The sequence below is a fragment of the Folsomia candida genome, unplaced genomic scaffold (genome assembly GCF_002217175.1).
Source record: "Folsomia candida strain VU population unplaced genomic scaffold, ASM221717v1 Fcan01_Sc007, whole genome shotgun sequence".
Lineage (NCBI taxonomy): Eukaryota > Metazoa > Arthropoda > Collembola > Entomobryomorpha > Isotomidae > Folsomia > Folsomia candida.
Window position 1 is genome coordinate 6,624,375 of NW_019091199.1, and position 20,829 is coordinate 6,645,203.

The window sequence follows — 20,829 nt, forward strand, 5'->3', positions numbered from 1 at the left end:
TAGTGTTATTAATATGCAATAAACAACAAACAATGCTAATTGACGTGTTTCTGATGAAATTTCACATATAAGCCAATAACTTATCTGTATTTAAACAAGCAAATTCGAATACATGTCAACAGCAAAACCACTTATGTATGTATTATTGAAGTTAGAAAACAATTCCAAGTTTGGGGTGCAACCAAGTCAAAATTTCATTTTGGAAACATTTGGGGTGTGACCAAGTAAAAATTTCATTTTGGAAACATTGGGGGTGTAACCAAGTCAAAATTTCATTTTGGAAACTTTGGGGTGTGACCAAGTAAAGATTTAATTTTAGAAACTTTTGGGGGTAAAAATTTCGTTTATGAAACTTTGGGGGTGAAAATTTCATTTTGGAAACTTTGGAGGTGTCATCAAGTCAAAATTTGGTTTTGGAAACATTGGGGATGTAACCAGGTCAAAATTTCATTTTGGGAACTTTGGGCGTGTCATCAAGTCAAAATTTGGTTTTGGAAACATTGGGGATGTAACCAGGTCAAAATTTCGTTTTGGAAACATTGGGGGTGTGGCCATGTCAAAGTTTCATTTTGGGAACTTTGGAGGTGCGGCCACGTCAAAATTTCATTTTGGAAACTATGTGTATTTCGGGAAATTCGTAAAACTTTTTCGAAAATATGATTAACTTCGCTAATGTATTTATGTATGAAGTTCGGTTCAACCCGAACCGGCCGGTTCGGTTCGGTTCTCAAAGACTTGAAACCGGAACCGAACCGGTAATAAAAGTTTCGGTTCGGTTCGGTTCTCCGTATAAACCGGAACCGAACCGAGCCATCGGTTCCGGTTCGGTTCTATGAGAACCGAGAACCGTTGAGACCACTACCCCACGCTTCCGCGGCCTATGCAATATAAATACGTAGGCAAAATCAAGCGACATTTTTTACGTAAATAAATCACCTTTAACTTGTTCACACTTTGGAATTTTTCTTACGTCAAGGAGGCAAGGCCAAATTTAATTGTCCTGATAAAATTATGAATTTTAATTTCAACTTGAATTGTTTTTCGGAACAGTTATATAACATCATAAATACTACGACGTAGATTGTCGTGCTGAGCGAGGAGTGTGTGTCGTATAGTCTGTATGTATGTATTACCCCTTCCGGTTTTCTGAGGAAAACTATTGTTTATCTAGTTTTGATCTTTTGGATTTCATAAGTTTGGGTACCCAGCCCTTCACCGCAACGGCATTACAGCCTATCCAAGACTCGTCCAAATAAATAACTGGCCGAGGATTTTGATTTGCCGAATTTTGATTGAGTCGTTGAATATACCGTTGACGCCAGAGTTTGATGTTTGGCTGCTCAATTAAATGGACCCTTCTATCAATAGCTTTAAACGTAAATCCCATTGTGCGAAGAAGTTTCCACAGTGTAGTTCTTGAGAATGTTGATGGTCCAATTCTGCGTTCTTTCATTTTGCTTCTGATTAAATTTAGAGTTGGAGCAATCCTAGATTTTTTAATTAAAGTTAACATTTCGAGAAATATTTTCCAGCTGTTAATACATTTTTGAAAAGACAATTGCTATATAAAGATCTTAAAAAATAATGTATACTTACTTATTTTTGTAAAACTCCTTGATTATATTGGCAATTGATGTCTTGTCAAAATCATCGAAATATACTTTCGGAATTCGGGCCGGTTTTTTTGTTGGCGTCGACAGCCCAGTTTTTTTTATCCGACCAAAAGTGGAGGTGCCAATATTTAAGGCTTTCGCAGCAATATCCCTGGATTTTCCTTCCAGGAGTGCCGGATTTTTTTTGGATTCACGAAAAAAATGCAGCACATTCATGATCAGTTTTCTTGCTTGGCTGTTGTAACCAGAATGTGCTGATATCTTATTCGGTGATATGAAATTAGCCATGTTACACAACAAACGAGGTTTATTTATTTATTTATCAATTTTTGGATTTTATTAATTTGATAATTTATCTAGTTAAATTATAAACCTATAAATTTATTGATTTCATTAATTTGACAACTTTATGAATTTAATTCTTAACTTCTTAATTTGTTGTTGAAAAGCAGCTGGAATTGGTCAACAACTCAAAAGTGTGCGGGTATAAGTGATTGTGAGGGGAAGCAACATACGCCCCTACTTTACAGCGAGACAATTATTTTGGTCATGTGGTGCTCAGTGATGGTTTAGCGGAAGAGCAGGGGGTGTCAAGCTGGAGTGAATTCATAATATACGCAAATAAATAACTTTCTGAAGTACATACTTACTTTGCTGAAACAATGCCACAGTTCGTAATTTACTTCTACCAGGGTTTATTATCTCATTGTTTTCTATTCCGTCACACGGAGAAAACCTTGGCCTCGTAGGTATAAAACCTCATCCAGTCAATGCAGAAGATATTCACTCCACTTTAAAAAAAACAACAGCAGATCAACTCTTGCGATTTTCAGTAAGTTGAAATAAGTTTCTCGTTATAAAATTTACGAATTTTAAACATCGTGTCTTTCCGTAGAAATGAACAAGTCCACGGTTGGTGTCTTCGTGGTGGTGGTGCTGATGATGCTGGCTACCGTTGGTCAGGAGGTGCACGCTGTTGCCAATGATATCCCATCGGAACTGGGTGAGTAATGTGACGGGGCAGTTATCGCCAATGTTTTATTAGTGTTCATAAAAGTTTACGAGGAGAAAAATTATATAATTAATTAAAAAAGTAAGCTGAAATTTATTTTGAGGGTATTCACGCACCCTTAGTAACTACGTAAACAGCGTAAAATTCGTAAGCTTACAAACATTTACAAACGACTTCCCGTGAATTCACTTTCGCAATTATTTTCGTAAAAATTGATCTGATAATTGAAACAAACTGCCGATCATTTCCGGAAAACGGAAATTAATGGAAGAAATTTGTGGAGCTGCATTTATTGTTTTGAACAGGTGCTGCTGAACCCTCTGCCGTTGAAGTCAATCCGCGTTTCCGACGCTCCCCGGCGTTCCGCGCAAAAAGAGATCCTTGCAAAATGATGGGAAAATGCTGAGTGTGAATTTGTGACTTATAGGAAGGATAAGGATTATATTTTTATATTTTTTTCTTAAATTTTTTGATAAGGAAGATAAATTTCATTGAAGGCTAATCAAAAATAAAATCAGTAATAATCACAGCACATTGTATTTTATAGTATTTGCATGATTCTTCTTACACATATGAGCCCAACCACACTAACTGTTCCACAAACCCTGTAATAAGTTTTCGAAATAAATTATTTTTAAAAATAACATATTTTCCAATTATAGGTACGTACATACATCCTTGTTGATAGACAGTTAGCAAATTATACAAATATACAAATCCATAATATTAGCATAAATACAATAGACTTAAAAATTAAATTCTTTATAACATAAATATCTCCTCCAGCTTGTGTCCTTTTGGAAGGGATCCTAAAATGGATGCTAGATTCCGTCGTTGAACAGTGATACTTGTTCCCTGCAATAAAAAGGATGTCGCCCTCTTCTCTTCTGTGATGTTTGTGATTCTGGACCCGATTTCTTTAATAATGACAAGCCATCTTTACCCCAAACCCCTGTCGTTTCGAAATTCGATGGCTATTGGGACAAAAAGGAAACTGTCCATAAGTTTTTCATATCTTTTCTTCTTCCGGTCCTCTGCTTTCTCGGCTGCTACTCCTGGGCGAACACTAGTTTGGGGCAGGTATGATGATGCAAATGTATCGGAACACGTGAAGTCCCACACTACCGATTTTCCTCCAACCCAGGGAATAAGCGTGAGAAAAATAAAATAACAAAATTAAGATGATATTTTTTTATACCCAACTTATATATGTAGTCTATTTACAGGCATGAATTTCCAATGCACCATAAAAAATGAGACACCATAATTTTCCAAAAATGTGTTTTTAGCCCGAGTCAGGGCTTATGGAACCGTCATGTCCGTCCGTCTGTCTGTCTGTCTGTCTGTCTGTCTGTCCGGCACGATAGAGCCAAAACGGCTGAACCGATTGACTTGAAATTTTTACCATATCCGTATTGGAAGTTAGGAAACGAGTTCCAAGATGGGCCAAATCGGTCAAGTGGTTGACCGGTGGGGGTCATGTGAGTAGGTGGGGTATTATGCACCAAAATTTCAAAATTGTCGTAGAAAGCTGAAATTTGGTACAGAGGTTGCTAATGGTTCCTAATAAATAAAAATGACTTCAAGTTGGAAAATTTTTCATCTTGAGAGACCCCATGGGGTTGACCCATACCGATTTTTCGAAATCGCCATATCTAGCTGAAATTTTATACACAGGTTGCTAATATATACTAATGGAAGAATATGGAAATAAATTGGTAAAATTTTTATCTGCAGCGACCCTATGGGGTGACCCATGCCGATTTTTGGAATTTGATGTAAAAACATAAAATCTGGCACGGTGATACTTAATGGCTTCTCATGAAAGAATATGAAATTAAAAGTAAGCAAAGTGCAACCAGAGTGACCCTGGAGGGTGACCCATACGGGTTTTAAAAGTTGTTATTTTGGTCTGAAATTTGGTATGGAGGCTAAAAAACCACTTCTGGACTATATGCAGCTTTAGTATGTAGGTCAATTCGGACAAGAAGCGAACTCTGACTTATCGAGTCAGGGACTCTGTCCCTGACTCGGGCTATATGGAGTCTGCACTGTAGGTTTTTATAATTTTAATTTTTATAGAATATTTATTTATTTATAAATATATGTAATACATATATGCACCATAAGAAACACACATATTTACTTCCCCACCCATGGACGGATCTGTGTATTTATTTATGTTGGGATAATTTAGCATGCACATTTTATATCGGTGATTAAATGATGTCTTTGGTTAATTAAAGCTCACTTCAATTACATGTCCGCTTCAATGTTTCAGTGGTGATGTTGATGTGCATAGGTTGAGACATAAAAGAGAAAGCAAGTGAAAGTGGGACACGTACTGAGAATAAAACGTCCATAAAAATTACTCGTCTACAACTTCATTTACATTAAAATACATTAAATACCTTCCACTTTCTATCGTATGACTAATTTGCAGGAAAATATGAAATGCTACTCACTAGTTCTCGGCCTTGTTTTCTACCTAATAAAATTAAGCACAAGCCTCTCTTTCTTTCATCTACCTATGCATGCATTCTGAAATTTGCTCTAAAACTGGTGAAAAATTGTGTGCAAAAATGGGCAGTGCATATCATATCACGATAACTCTACAAGAGTTATATGAAACAACATACATATGAAAATCATGAATATAGGGGCAAATCTGCCGATAATTATCATACATATCAAAAACATTTATTTTATTTAAGTTAGAATTTGAAATTCTAAGGGGAAGCTTGTGCTTAATTTATTATGTCGAAAACAAGGCCGAGAACTGATGAGTCATTTTATAATTTGGTGCAAATTGATCATACGATAGGAACCGGAATGTAATGTGTTTTAATGTAAATGAAGTTGTAGACGAGTAATTTTTATGGACATTTTATCATCAGTACGTGTCCCACTTTCACTTGCTTTCTCTTTTATGTCTCAACCTATGCACCTCAACATCACCACTGAAACATTGAAGCGAGCTATAATTAACCAAAGACATCATTTAATCACCGATATAAAGTTTGCATGCCAAATCATCTCAACATAAATGTCAGTGTTTCGTTTCTTACAGGTTTGCTACATTTCTTGCACTGCAAGCCAAGTAACGCAAGTAATGTGAGGTGCATGAAATTGCAAGAAAGTGCTAAAAATAAGCGCCATCGAGCGAGCCGCCGCTTTAATGTTAACTATGGCGGCGGGAGGTCGTTTCTTGCACCACGTATTTCTTGCAGGCCAAAATACCACTTTCTTACAGTTATTTCCTGCAGATGGTTACGTCCACCCGAAACACTGATTAATGCATGATACTCATACGTACTAAAAATTCGATTAAATATAATTCCTAAATTTTAACGCGTATGTACTTCTGGATGAGCAGTAAAAGTGAGTCAATAGATTAATTTAGGTCAGACTTAATTGTGTGTATACTTAATTTCGCACGATTTGATGATCCCTTAGACTTTATATTTCATTGAGCTTTATGTAGCAGCGATTGTTCATCGCCATCGCCAACAGTGAGCACAACTCATCTCCAGTCTTTTGGCGAAAGTTACCTTTCTCATTTAAACGGATCAAAAAATGGAGAATCGTCAATTAGATCAACTCCAAATTGCAGTCGGGCATTCGTGGGATTTTAAATTAAAATGCATTTTAGCGAATGTTGGGCATACCCTTAGATATTTTACGCTACTGGGAAGTGAGTGTCCACGCTTTCGGGTTGAGAGAGGAAGGCTGTTTATCGAATGGAGGAAGGCTCCTTCTTGGCACAAAGTAAGTAAGCCTTTAAATTTTAAATAAGTCATAAAACCAATTCGGTAATAATTAAGAGGTTATTTGAAATACTCATCTTAATTATTTGTGGGAAGCACATTTTGTCTCGAAGTAGCTTGACGATGGATGTAATAGAACAAGTTTGAATGAGTCAAGAAATTAGTAATCATGATTTTGAATTCGCAGGCCTTGGTCACAACGGGCTACATAATGTTATCAGTTCTGATGACAATGATTACTGCGCACAAATTCGTTAATTCAGAAAAGGTGAAGGTGACGGCCAACCTTACTGACTTGGTCATACGCACATTATACTGTTACACGTCTTTATGGAACTTGTTCACCGCAAGGACTGCGCGAATCCAGATGTGGACCATGTTCTGGGAACACTTTGGGGAATTTGGACGCCTGTGGTCAACCGTATGTTGTTATTTTATTACTAGAATATTTTTAAGATCTCATGGCAAGTCATTGATGAAAATGAGACTGAGTTCCACTCATGGAACAAGATGTATACTTTTAATATGTATATGACTAAATGTGGATAAATATCGGGGGAAATTAAATTCTTTCTCAAAATACAGTATATTGAGCTCCGTCCCATGAAATACTAATTATACAGCGAAGCTATTCATCGCTGGTATGACAGCCCTGGAAATCATTACCCTGGGGAAAACGAAGCTCAAGATACTGTATTTTGATTTGACAAAGTATTTCTCTGGTATTTTGCACATTTAGTCATACTACAAATTTGTCCACCCCTGCTAAAAATTAATATTGTCAGGAACTGCATCTTAAATCTATAGAATAACAATATTTTTGTAAAAACCTCGGTAATGGGATGCTTGTCCAATGCTACTTTGCAACCAAAGTACAAATGTACCAAAAAATACTAAAATTTAATTCGTCACATTACAGGAGCTGATTTCTATCGCATCTGTCAACTCTATCTACGTCATTTACGCCATAACGTATCATTCCACAAATGACTTAACCCTGTTCAACGAAGTTCATGAGGCAAATAATTTGAAATACAATTTGCACTATTTCTCCAAAATAATTTGCGAACTGACTACAATAGACGTGTGTAATTATGATCGGGAATCTGCATGGGCCACGCTGATAGGACTTCTTGTTAGTGCCATGTATTTATACTTCGTACTGTTCAGTTTGATTGAGTTACAGTTATTTCCATTCGAAATGGCTATCCTGAGCTATTGCGCCATAAAAAGGGTGTCCCTAATAGCTCGGACAAGGTTGCAGTTTCCAACAATATATAGTGACAGGGTAGAGGTAATGCGCAACATACACATCATGAGGAGGTTTAGCGATATGATTACGAAGAACTTTTCAGTAATAATTACTGCGCAATTAAGTATGGGCCTTCTAGGTTTTTTGCAATTTTATTCATCTTTTTTTACCTATGGAGATAAGCTAAAAGTATCTCAGTATTTGGAAGCATGTGCATCCATAATCGTCGTCCTCCTAACATTGATTCTGTTCTCGCTGGTGCACCAAGAGGTTCGTTTATATGCTTTTTGTATGTGACTAAATAACAGATACCACGGATCAATTGTACAACAATGGAAGTCTCCCGAGATATGCTCTCTGATTTTTACGTAACTCAATCGCAAACTTAATTAATATAACATTCGAAAACCAATGATCTGCCAATGGTCACGTTTGGCCGAGATACATATTTACAGAGAAAACTTGCCCCAAGGTTGACATAGCTTAAAATTTCCCAATTTAATTTATTGCGCGTTTTCTGCTCTTCGGATGCAAAATTTGGATTGCAAATAGCTCTGCCAAACGCGTTGTTACATCATACTCTGTGGGCAAACGTGACCATTGGCACATCGTATCGTTTTCAAATATCATATTAATTAGAATTGTGATCGATTTACACTGGTTTGGTCAAAATCCGAGAGCATACAATGGGAGACCCATTGTAAGTTTTGTACATATAGGTACATAATACGTATATATTTGCTATCAACTATTTTACCATTTCTGATTCGTATATGTCTAATAAGTCGAGAAACTTGTTAATAATAAATGCATAATTTTTACCCTTCAAATTTTCTTTTTATGGTTTCAAGTGGACGCTAGTAAAGAAATATATTCTCGACTGGGAGTCGGAACAGAAGGCTCTCAACCGTCTGCCAATATTCCCTATGGACAGCGGGCAGGGGTGGGCAAGATACTTTGGTCGTAAGATACAAGATACAAGATAAGATACTCTCTAAGACAAGATATAAGATACAAGATAAAAGATACATCTTGTTTAAGTACACAAGATACAAGATACAAGATACTTTTCTAAAAATTGAGTAGTCAAGATACAAGATACAAGATATGTATCTTAAGATACTTTTATACTAGATAAGATACTTTCTTTTTTAGCTTGGTATTCATGTCCAATTAGTCATGTTTAATCATTTAACCGAAAAAATCTAGTGAGTACAAAATTTAAAATCATTCTAGAATCATTTTACAAATTTTGTTGCCAGTACTTATACATCGAAAAAGGTCTAAATTTCGAAAAACTAGAACTCTACCTAACATACGTATATTCTTAAGAAGCTGGTATTATTTTTACAATATTCCCTGCTTATTCAAACTAAACCCTATAAGATTTATACATTAGTTCAGCGTAGATGTAATGTGCAACGTATGTATCAGTATGTATGTACGAGTACACATGTACATATATATATATATATGTGCATATATGTACAAGTTTGTTACGAATTGGCAAAACATAAACTAAAAATTCACCAAATTCTGGTTACGACAAATTCATGGTCAAATTGACTGACTTTAGTAAGAAATTGACGTAATTTGACGGAATTTTGAGAAAAAGTATCTTGTATCTTGTCAAAAGTATCTTAAGATACTTTTCTGCCATGCATATCTAGATAAGATACTTACACAAGATACTTTCGACTTTCTAAAAGATAGAAGATACAAGATACTTCTCTGTTCAGGCGACGAAGATACAAGATAAAGATACTATCTTGTATCTTGTATCTTTTATCTTGTATCTTGACCAAGTATCTTGCCCACCCCTGACAGCGGGTATACTTCCTTCTTGGAAGAATTATCTGGAATTGAAATAATGAATTGCACAATGTGGGGATTCCCCATTGTCAACACAACTATAGTCGGCGTAAGTGATACTTTGAGTTCCAAAATAATTTATGCAAAGATGTCGTGAAAACATTAAAATTACCGGTTTACCAGAAGTTGGTTTTCAATTTGTTAGTATTTACTTGGAGGGATGGGATCTCTATTTCCAGATTTTGATACCCTTTGGATATGTTTGGGGATATATATAGCCACCCAATGAGTCCCCTGCTACACCTCCTCGAAGGGGTAGATAACACGAATACCTACGTAACACGTAAGACCTGTTTTCGCTCGTTCAAACCTTGACCAAAAACCAAATTTTTAACGGATTTTGAAAATTCCATTCTACTCCCCGACAGTTGTTTTATATTGACTCAAGTTTTTTTGAAATTTTGATTTTTCTGAAAACATGTCCCTGGTTAGGAAATCTTCTAAAAACTTCAAAACAGTAGAATTTGATTTGGATATAATACAAACGTTGGGGTCTAGAATGGACAATAATTTCTTTAATCCGAGGAAAATTGGATTTTTGGCGAGTATTTGAAGATGATTTTCATGGATTTGGGCGCTTTGACGGGGTGTGGCAGGCACTAGTCTGGCCATGGAATAAAACCACTAAGGTTTTTTCAATACATAGATTAAAGGGGCATCAAAATCTAGGGATGAACGACCATCGTCCTTCGGATTAGTATTGGTTCATGCATGTTTCTATTTTCATAAACATTTTGTCACGCACTAAATCAAGAAGAGATGTTACTTCGAACTAAAAAACGTTACGAATCATGAAATATTTCCGACCAAGTCATAAAGAATTAAATGAAGGAAATTTGTATCGCACAGGAACGTTCAATTTTTGTTTGTTTTGCAGTTTCTCTTCTTCGCCATTCTCCCAATGGCTCATAAACTCTTTTACGGAACTGATAACGAACATCCGGAATCTCTCTCAAATTGCACGTGCCCAATATTTGAGTCTAATTTGACTACTCTTGCGCAAAATTTTTCTTCAAGTTTTAAGTAAAACGTGTCAATTCCTCTTCGTCCATGATGATCGGCAAGTGACTGTAAAAATAAGAAACACAAATATGCAGCAGACTAATTGTGCACCTTCACACGCTCAAATAATTTAACGACAAATCGTCACCCGTAATGTACTCCGTCCAGTAATGATTTATTATCAGTTGATTATGCGTGCTGGCACATGAGTTTTCGACTTATTTCCCAGTGGTGATAAAACATCTTTTTAATCATTACCCAAAAATAGAGCATAGTACCACCGTGGGTGACGATTTTTCTCCAAATTGTTTATAGTTGATAGTTCATCACGCGTGTAAAATAAGATTTAGTCAGTAAATGGTAAAAATATTGAAAATATGAAATATATATAATCAAAAAACAAAATTTAAAAAATGCTATGTGAAGATCACTTTTCCGTTTAACAAAAATGATAATTTTACTGAAATGTTAAGTACTATTCAAGAATAAATATTTATAAATAGTTTATGAAGCTAAGTATCTATTTAAATGTAAGACACTTTTACAGCTTTAATACCAAAATATTTCAAGGAATCGGAATATCTCCGGCACAAAATATTACACGTCCCCACGCTACACGGTCACCGGTCCAAATTATCTTCCGCGGCAAGTGTAGATGAGCCCATGTCCAATTTCTCCAAGTTTGATGTCTCATTTTTCAAATTATGGAAAGCATATTTTTGGAAAATCACGCTTGTAAATAAACTATGTGCAAGTCTTATTTATGTATTTGTTACAGTCGTCAGTGTCAGGTCAGGCCACACTTTTTAAATTAAAAAAAACAAGTTGATAAATGGGTGGGGAAGTAAATGTATCAATATTTGTACTTATGTACATATGTATGTGTGTTTGTTATGGTGTATATATGTATACATAGATATATTTATAAATAAATAAATATTCTATAAATGTCAAAATTATGGTCTCTCTCACTTTTTTAAATTATGAAAAACATATTTTTGGAAAATTATGGTCTCTCATTTTTTTATGGTGCATTAGAAAATCATGCCTGTAAATAGACTACATATGTAAGTTGGGTATATATAAAAAAAATATCATCTTAATTTTTATAAATAATTTATTCCGAAAACGATTATTCTTAAAATTTCTCAGTCCTCTCTTTAAAAATAAAATCAATTCTCTTGTGTTTATCTTCAAATCTGTCTTTTGCAAAAAACTGTCCCCAACACACACTGAACAAATCAACGTCACACTGCACACCTGGATTTGATATGAATCTGTAGATTGGGTTTTGAATTTAATCAATCCCCGTCTTATTTAGGGGTGAAAACCCTTTATGTAAGATTTGTTATGTCCGTCTGACTGTTTTGGCAAGATAACTCTTGAACGGAAAGACAGAGACTCCAAGCCCGTAACATTACCTCGCTCGATATGTCAAGTATATGAACGAACTGATTAGAATGTGGGCTGAAGGCCAAAAGGTCATAGCGTTAGAAATACTTAGAATGACAAGTAGGTCATGTGACACGTCAAATTGATCGGATTTTGAGTGGTCAATCCAACGGAATATGTAATTCTGACCTTTGATGACCCCATGACCGTGTGAACTAGGTCAAAGCCAAGAAATTCAAATCATTAAGTGTGACCGTTTCAAATAAGTTGTTAAAACTTATATGAGACGGGGATTTCAGAAATCATCATCATTTCACCGCATGATGATTCCATGACCGTGTGGACGAGGTCAAGAGATTGAAACGCTCTCAAAACACTGAAAATGTTGACGGATCGCTAAAAACTCTCAAAATACACTCAAACCTAGGAATGGGTAATCCGATCCGAGTTTAAATGGTCGGATCGGATCGGATCGGATTGTTCAATGCTTTAGTAAATACTCGGATCAATCCGTCGGATCGGATTACCCATTCCTACCAAACCCATCATAGAGAGGTTGAAAACGCGAACAATGAACCGTTTCAGAGGTCAACGCCGACCAATTTTGGCGATTTTCGGTAGCGTGGCGCCTAAATGTTGTGGAAATTGGAAATCAAATTTATAACTAGCGGCGGCGTCCGGCGGGGTTGACCTCTGCAAGGTCTACGTGCATATAAACTACTTGGTTTCACCCGTTGGTTACAATCGTTCCAACGATTTATTTTAATATCCGAATGTCGTTCTCTCTCATTACAAACAAAAAATACCATAATTTTAATTCTTATCCCAAGTTCAGCAGATACATGCATATCATCACATACACACACAAGAATATTAAATCTCATTAATAATCCTCCCTCACCGGATTGACGAAATGTAAAATATATAACAAACAAGCAAGAAAGGTCTTCTTTGTGAGTCCTGTGCTGCAGCTGAGGGGAGATCACGACTTGGTTTTGTCTCCAATTCTAAACTGGTGGAATCCTCATTATGAAATAAATAAATGGATGAATAACAAAACTAAAATATAATCCTGAAAGAAAATGAGACAACAACAATGTGGATGACAATGACATTGCATGCAGTGATGTGATATGATAGACTCGCAAGGGAAAAAATGCAGTGTGTAATGTAATGTACATATGCCAGGAAGGATTAGATTCTAGATTATTATTATTATTACACTGCTGAGATGACAATGAAACCTTTAAAGTGCTATTCTCATCATGGTTCTGCTCTTTTTTTGTATTTTTGTCTCATTGTCATTTAATTTAAGGTGGGCAAGCAAAGTGTGTGTTGCGTATGTAAAGATGTACAAATCTAATGGTTCGTGAGTGAGTGAGCATGGGACAAACGCGAGTTTACGGTTTAAATATGTACGTAGTACATATATGATAAGCAGTATTGCATAAATATAAATAAAATTTGCTATATTTTTTAAAAACTACAGTAATTAAACCAGAATTTGAGCCGGAAAAATTGCTTGGCTTCTAATCCAGAAGTCATGTTATAAATAAAATCATATTTGTGAGGGAATGAAGATGAGAATGTTGTGCTGGATAAGGCACTTTGAAGTTATCGACATGTGTGAAAAATCGAAGTAAAGTTATCTTGAAAACAAGAGGAGAATGAAAGATTGTTAAAAAAATAAATGACAAGAAACAGGAAAAAGTTGAGTGGTCATCTTTCTCAAAATCCAGTAATGAAAGTGATTCTGATTTCCGGCCACTTTAATTTTATTATGGCTTGTTTTAAGGAAGTATGTAAACCGCAAACAAACGGCGGCACATCTTTGACATCAATGAATGGATGGAGGAGGAGGGTGAGTTAAATGTGGTTTTGCTGATTGTGTCGCCTGGTCGGCCGACTACGCCAATTAGTGTTTTTTTGTCAATTTGTGAAATAAACTGTCTCTTTACATCAAATATTTGTTTTGTCCTTAAAATAATTAACATTTTGTATACATTTTGCATGTATCAGTAAATGTGTTAATTTGGAGTCATTATAAGAGCTTTTTTGACTCCGTAATAACGTTTCGACGTATATTACTTTCCTTTCATTAGTAAAAGTCTCATATTTTCGAATTAAAAATTGAAATGTATAAATTCCATGCCGTTTTCAGTTTCTGAAAAAAATAAGATATGTGTAATATTATCACCACAGATTTATATTATTTGCGATTCCAGATTAACTACATACTCTCTCCAAACAAACTCCGCACAGTTATAAATTCCTGCATTTGGCACAAAATAATGAACCAATTATTTAATTTCACCTGATTAAAATTATCCAACTCATTTTTCCACTGAAACAATTTTCCTCTTGTAAACAAATACAATGCAACAATTCCACTTATGATGTTGCAATGCAATGCAAAAGCCATATTATTCTCCTTCCTCGTCAGTCAACCTCCTTTATTAATCAGGATGAGAATTCACTAGTTGGAATGAAATGATATGAAATTTGAGGTGCGTTGTGAATGTGAATGAATGAATGACATGTTGACTAAATAAATATAAAGAAATCTTTTTTCGTTGCTATTTTCAGAGTAACAATTTCTTTGTGTTTTGCTTTACACGAGACACATTACATTCACTCACATTCGCTCATTCAATTTTATCCCATTCTTCCCTTGCTTCGTCTCATTTTATTTGACTGTTTCTGAGAATCGAGGAAAAGCAGAGCTGGTGCTGCTGGTTGTATGGGGATGGTCAATTTTCTTTTATTCCAATTCAGCCACATACACAAGAGAATTGGCACGAATAATGATGAGGAGTTGTAAATTTCACATAAATTAGCCCAACTAATACGTTATTACCTTGTATGACCGAGGGAATTATGAATGCTTTCCGAGAAATTGTGGGTGGATTGGATTTTGCATAGTTTGAGATTTGGAATTCAAAAGATGGGCGCAAAGCAAAATTTGCTAAGCAAAATTGCAAAACATCTTCGTATGTATCTAATAAATATGCAGGTAGAAACAAGATTTCATTTAGAAAGGTACATGCGAACCAAATTATAATGAGGGTATTCATTACGAGTTCGCATGTTCGCATCGCAACATAACTTTTTCGAAATTGCGAATTTTGCGAAGCAACGAAGTGAAGACACTTCGCAAATGAAAAAGTTCGGAAAATTTTATTCAACTGCCTTGAATTTTGCAATGGGAAAAATTCGTAAATCGCCATTAGTTACCGAAGTTTTGCGTCTGAAATTTACCAAATACAAAATTTCACAATTTCAAAATGCCAAACTTCGGTAACTAATGGAGATTTACGAATTTTTCCCATTGCAAAAATTGTGAAAATGATTTTGCGAACTAAATACTAGCCCTGGAGATGCACAAGTTCGCAAAATGATTTTCAAGCCAATTTTTTTTGCGAACTTGCGAACTTTATTTTTTTGCGAACGTTGCTAACGATGCGAACTCAAAATGAATACCCTCAATGTTTTATACATAAATCTGATTGGTTGATGGTAACATTATAATTAATAACTGTCTTTCGATTAAGTATTTTCATATGTACATGGATATTTCGGTTATATAACTATTTACAAGTTTTTGACGCGGATGAGACGTGATAATGTAATGATCAGCTACCAATTAAATTAACATTTGTAAATACCTACAGGATATAAATGTTCCTTCGTAACTACCTCGAAATATCTGTTAATTACGTCACTGAAATACCATGATCAAGTACTCGATCAGGTCATGCACATGAAAAAACAAGCTCTTGAACTTCACAAAGAGCATTCTATTTGGAATTATTTAATTAAAACTGGACTGATGATAACAAATTATTTCATCATTTTCTACGTTACAAAAAGTTGATAACCGCATATCAGTAATGTATCTAGCAAATAAAAGGGACGGAAAAAACCAAATCAATACATTAATTTATCGATCCAGTAAAAAAGTAAGCGTTTGGCAAGAATGGCAGGTCAAAAAATACTTTTAGGATGCACTTTCGCCACCATTTTCGCATTGGCGTTAGGTAATCAATCATTTAATTTGGCTATAAATGAAAACATTTTTCTCTTATTAAAATGTGCTGATCCCTATTTCAAAATTTCAATGCAGCTTCTCCAATCACAATTTCGAACTCGACCACCACCAACAAATTCCAGTACATTGGTAACACCGAGGGCAAAATATTTCTCAAGGCGGAACTCATCCCTGCCGAACAGTATGGCGTCACTTGGCTTCGGGCAGTGCAAATTTGTTCCGATGGAGGGTATCAGATGGCGTCTATCACTTCGCAAAAGCAGGATGACATCGTCGCCGCCTTTGTGACGGGGACTGGACCAGATTCCAGGAACTGGATGTGGATCGACGGGTCAAATTTTGCAGCTGGGGGAAATTTGACTGTTTGGTCATCCCTCCATACCGGTCAACCGCTAACCTTCTTCAACTGGGTGCGAGGTCGCCCAGTTTCGCCAGCAACGGCAGGGGCGAGACAATGTCTGAGGTGGAGCAGTAATTCGATGGAGGCTGGATGGTGGGACATTGATTGTACGGATAAGCATAATGTCCTTTGTGAGACGCAAGTTTCAAACTAATGACAAATTTTAAATTTTTCTTGAATTGCATGGTTGGATTTTAATAGTTGCATGTATGTAAATAAAGAGAGTTTAAGATCAATAAAGTTTGTGCGATTGTTGTACTAATTTATATCGAAATCGTAAAAGAATAGATCAGGAATTTTTGGCAATATTTTGTAAAATTACTCAATAAGGATCAAATTCATAAACTGCATTTATTTTTACAGACATTTCTCCGAATATGATGGCAATTATGGGGTTTAGTTTAGAATTCAAATATTAATTAATAATTGATGTAATTGAAAGTCCTTAAAATATTTTGAGAGCCAAACTTACGTTAAATACGTTAATCCAGGAATTTTGTCCTTCTCGATATTTTTATTCGTTAAAGGTAGAAAGATATAATAATGATTGCTATTCGAAAATAGTTCCTTTCAATTAATTAATTTATGATAACTCAACATAGCGATTTATCGAAAGGTTTATTTCAGTCACATTTATTGACTTGATGAAAGAATGTTTGCGATATGTGAAATCATTCGAGTTTTAAGTTCAATTGTTTTTGTGTTCAGCAATTTTTGTACTTGATATTTCTATTCATCAATTGAATCGATGGTGAAATTGGTTAGAGTTAGAACCAAATGTAATGAATGATGTAAAAATGCGACACACTCGCTTATGTAAATCATAAGAGTCGATTTCTTTCAGTTTAGAAAAATTGTAGCATTTTGACGCCAATAATTTTGTAAAGTGAATAAATATATAGTAATAAAATAAATACATAGGTTTGTAAGTGTAGCTTTAAAAATATATTTTAGAAGATTTATCAATTTCTTGCACCCTTCTTATGTGCTCAGAATAATAGTCAGATTTGTGATAATCATGTAAATAAAGCTCCTAATTTTGAGTTAACTTCGATGTTTTTCTAATTTTATAAAAGTAAATTTTTTTTTTCTAGAAATTCGAGACTAGCTTCGTCCTTCCATACCTTCACGTGGCGCCATTTGTTTTTTGACTGCGTTGCGTTTACGTTAGAATCCCACGTTGCATTTTTTTTTATTCTAAAAAAAATTGTTGAACACATACTTTTCGAAAATGGGCAACAATGGAGAGATATTGATCTGCTTCAAGTTTAAGACTTCACGCAATCCCAAGCACTTGAAGCTTCTGAAGAAGGTCAGGGTCACTGATGTGTCCTCTTTCAAGTATCTGAAGAATCAAAGGGAGTTCGGCGATGTGACCTTGGAATGCTGCTCTGACCAGCGGAAACTCAAAGGTGAGTCCCCCTTTAAAACTCATTGAGTCTATTTCTATTTTTCAAATAATAAAACTTTTTAGCCCACAGAATTGTGTTGACCACGTGTTCGGCACATTTCGTTCGGACTTTTGAGGTAGTAGTGTAGTAGCTTCCAATAATTAAATTACAACTAATTGACTAACGGTAAACCACGTAACGTATAGAACATCAACTCAGATCACACCATGGTCCTCGTGAAGAAGGAAGTTTCCAGCAAAGATTTAGAGCTGCTTCTTGACTATATGTACACCGGCGAAATCCGTATTTCACAGGACAAGCTTGCTGGCTTTCTCAAGACGGCGGAATATTTCAAGGTCAAGGGATTTACCCCACCGGATGAAGGTAAACCTTATTTATTCAATTTATAATTATAATAATAGTCACGATTACAATATTTGTGGACACTTTTATATATAAATATTTAAACATTTCTTTCTCTCTTTGATTTGTAGGGCCGAAGCAGAACTGAAGAAGGGTTCAGCACCACACCACCAACTTGTACTACTAACTCTTCAAAACTTTCCTTCTGGATGGCGTTCAATTATCATCCCGACGCCCTAATAAAAAGAAATACACGGATTAGATTTACTCAATTTAAACCCAAAATTATCTTTCAATGACTGTTTTTTGTACGAGAATTTACTACTGACTATTTCTGGGTCTTAACAAATAAATCAGCCCTGTGTTTGAACTCGTTGTTTGTTAATGTAGCACCAGTTTTTTGTTTCACGAGAATTGAATCTTGTGAATAATTGGTAAAACCGGTGCGTGTTGTACTGTACGTGTATTAATTTAAAGTTACAAGTTACCTGTCCACCAGCAGCACAGGCGGCGATGAAAGCTAATTGTTTGTCTTCATGTATCATACGGTTGGCGCAATGGGCAGCCAGTCGGACGCCTGAAACATGACATTCATTAACAATTAATTTAAGCAATAAGTTAGTTGGTTAGTTAATTAGCTCACCTGTAGCTCCGAAGGGATGTCCAATGCTTAAGGATCCTCCCCAATTGTTTAATTTGTTAATGTCGATCGCTCCAGCTTTTCCTGGAAGTTTGATATGATTTTTGCAAAAGTAATCTGAATCGAGAGCCTTCAGATTGGCAAGGACTTGTCCTGTGTAAATACAAAATGTTAATTTTCTCACTCAATTTTGATTATTTGTTATACTTTTATCTCTTTAGTACCTGCAAAAGCCTCATGAATTTCCCACACATCAATATCATTGAGGGTTAAGTTAGCTCTGGCGAGGAGTTTCGGGATAACGTAGGCGGGTCTAGTAAGAAAATTACATGATAAATTGACTTATTATAAAACAACTCATTGTTCTTTGAATACTAACAATAATGTGCTCACCCCAACAATAACTCGTCCTTTGGATCCTGACTTACGAATAAAAAGTCTCTCAAATATGCTTTTGGTTTCCATCCGTGTTCCTTTGCCTTCTCCTCGGTTGTGATAAGACATGCACTAGCTCCGTCCGTCAAAAACTACAGAAAATGATTACAATTAGTGATAAATATTGGTAGAAAAAATTATCTTGTCGACCAGAAAATAAAGTTAAACCTACGCTCGCATTCGCTGCTGTGATGGTGCCGTGAGGCTTGATAAACGCTGGCTTTAACTTTGCCATTTGTTCCTTGGTTGAAACTCTAATTCCGTTGTCTTTAGTTATTATTGATTTAGAGCCTGGTGGTTTTACGGGGATGACATCTAAATTATTCATAGTAATCAGTGAGTTAGTTTGTTAACCATTCGGATTTTAAACTACTTAAATAGCTAATCTGTAAAACTAACCCTTCAAAAATCCTGCCTGTGAAGCCTTCTGTGCGTTCGAATGTGACCTAATGGCAAACTCGTCTTGCTCCTCTCTGCTGATTTTAAACGATGCAGCCAGTCTATCTGCGGAATGACCCATTATTTCCCCCGTTGAGAATTCTGCTATCCCAGGGAGCTACATAAGTCAACACCACATTAGATTGACACTTAATTGATTATTGCTCTGATTGTTAGTACCTCTGGAGCAAAATGCTTCGGTCTTAGCTGCCCCAACAGTCCTAACAACTGCATCGTTGATTTCGCCTTATTCGCCTTCAACATGAGAGCTCGCATTGATCTAGAGTGTCGAATCGGGACATCGGACATGAATTCGACTCCACCAGCGATGCAAACTAGATAACACGAAGAATATAATAATTAGGTTAAATAACGACAAGATAACTTTAGTTCCTACCATCGTAAACTCCACTTGAAATCAAGCCGACGGCCTGTGCGATGGCGACGTTGCTTGAAATACAAGCCATCGTTACTGTGTTGGCGGGGCTGATAGTGAAAGTAATTAATAAAGTAAATACATGTCATGTTTTTTAATATTTTCCACTAATTAGGCTAATTAACTACATGTGGAGTGGGAATCCAGCTCCCAACGACGCCTCCCTTCCCACGTTTGAAGTTTTGACTTCTTGAATGACCGTCCCGAAAGAGATATAGTCGATGAGTGACTTTTGCGCTTCCGTGAGGGACAGCTTATCAGCCAGACCGCTGTAATACATACGCTGTTTTTTATTTGAACATGTAGCAATTACAATATGCATACAACTATTCTTTACTTACAGGAGAGCAAATCTAGCCAGATCGTGAGGCATCATTTTTTGATAATCTGTCCCCGAAATGAGAAATGGTGTCCGGGCGGCGTCAACAAAAACGATATTCTTTCCACCATGGTTGGTCAACTTTCCCTTGGCGGAGGGGGACCGAGGTGGTGATAAATTGGTGGCTGTAATGTGCAATTTAAAAAAAAAACTTTTAAATTTGTAATTTAATTTCCGATTTCGCCAATTCAAACTACTAAATAGAAACTTACCACATGCATGGAGCAGTCGGACATTGGAGGCGTGTTGGTGGAGAAGGGGGGTGGCCCTAGACAGCATCATGTTTGTATTTAATTTTAATTGTCAATTAAAAACAAGCAGCAAGAGATTGGTTCGGTCGGCAGAGTGTGTTTTGTGTTTTGGTGAATGTGATGTCGATGACAATTCCA

At 35.9% G+C, this 20,829-nt stretch overlaps 3 protein-coding genes and 1 long non-coding RNA gene across 4 annotated transcripts; 3 read left to right on the top strand and 1 right to left on the bottom strand.

The window, feature by feature from the left end:
- Positions 1-2,049: 2,049 nt before the first annotated feature.
- On the top strand, positions 2,050-3,157 carry LOC110851624. Its single transcript, XR_002548070.2, has 3 exons — positions 2,050-2,445; positions 2,509-2,616; positions 2,931-3,157. It is a non-coding gene; the product is annotated as an uncharacterized LOC110851624 (long non-coding RNA).
- Positions 3,158-15,806: 12,649 nt separating this feature from the next.
- On the top strand, positions 15,807-16,632 carry LOC110851625 (pulmonary surfactant-associated protein D). The gene is made up of 2 exons (XM_022099476.2): positions 15,807-15,947; positions 16,034-16,632. The coding sequence occupies exons 1-2, from the start codon at positions 15,887-15,889 to the stop codon at positions 16,510-16,512; spliced, it is 540 nt and encodes a 179-aa protein (XP_021955168.1). The 5' UTR covers positions 15,807-15,886; the 3' UTR covers positions 16,513-16,632.
- Positions 16,633-17,495: 863 nt separating this feature from the next.
- On the top strand, positions 17,496-18,260 carry LOC110851627 (longitudinals lacking protein-like). The gene is made up of 4 exons (XM_022099479.2): positions 17,496-17,770; positions 17,833-17,885; positions 17,956-18,133; positions 18,244-18,260. Exons 1-4 carry the CDS (start codon positions 17,590-17,592, stop codon positions 18,258-18,260), a joined length of 429 nt encoding a protein of 142 aa, XP_021955171.2. The 5' UTR covers positions 17,496-17,589.
- Positions 18,129-20,827, bottom strand: LOC110851626 (trifunctional enzyme subunit beta, mitochondrial). Its single transcript, XM_022099478.2, has 12 exons — positions 20,653-20,827; positions 20,403-20,565; positions 20,190-20,330; positions 20,023-20,111; positions 19,806-19,960; positions 19,587-19,743; positions 19,360-19,502; positions 19,146-19,279; positions 18,977-19,065; positions 18,756-18,905; positions 18,601-18,689; positions 18,129-18,348 (listed from the first exon to the last, which is right to left on the bottom strand). The coding sequence occupies exons 1-12, from the start codon at positions 20,720-20,722 to the stop codon at positions 18,304-18,306; spliced, it is 1,425 nt and encodes a 474-aa protein (XP_021955170.1). The 5' UTR covers positions 20,723-20,827; the 3' UTR covers positions 18,129-18,303.
- Between the last annotated feature and the right edge of the window lie 2 nt (positions 20,828-20,829).

What these genes read in the sequence shown, in the direction of transcription:
- LOC110851625 (XM_022099476.2), top strand. Translation starts at nt 15,887, where the DNA reads ATGGCAGGTCAAAAAATACTTTTAGGATGCACTTTCGCCACCATTTTC. An exon ending in CATTTTCGCATTGGCGTTAG is followed by an intron (nt 15,948 to 16,033) that starts GTAATCAATCAT and finishes ATTTCAATGCAG; the next exon opens with CTTCTCCAATCACAATTTCG.
- LOC110851627 (XM_022099479.2), top strand. Translation starts at nt 17,590, where the DNA reads ATGGGCAACAATGGAGAGATATTGATCTGCTTCAAGTTTAAGACTTCA. An exon ending in TGACCAGCGGAAACTCAAAG is followed by an intron (nt 17,771 to 17,832) that starts GTGAGTCCCCCT and finishes AAAACTTTTTAG; the next exon opens with CCCACAGAATTGTGTTGACC. An exon ending in ATTTCGTTCGGACTTTTGAG is followed by an intron (nt 17,886 to 17,955) that starts GTAGTAGTGTAG and finishes CGTAACGTATAG; the next exon opens with AACATCAACTCAGATCACAC.
- LOC110851626 (XM_022099478.2), bottom strand. Translation starts at nt 20,722, where the DNA reads ATGATGCTGTCTAGGGCCACCCCCCTTCTCCACCAACACGCCTCCAAT. An exon ending in TTCAAGTGGAGTTTACGATG is followed by an intron (nt 19,961 to 20,022) that starts GTAGGAACTAAA and finishes CGTGTTATCTAG; the next exon opens with TTTGCATCGCTGGTGGAGTC. An exon ending in ACATCCCTTCGGAGCTACAG is followed by an intron (nt 18,690 to 18,755) that starts GTGAGCTAATTA and finishes GTCATGTTTCAG; the next exon opens with GCGTCCGACTGGCTGCCCAT.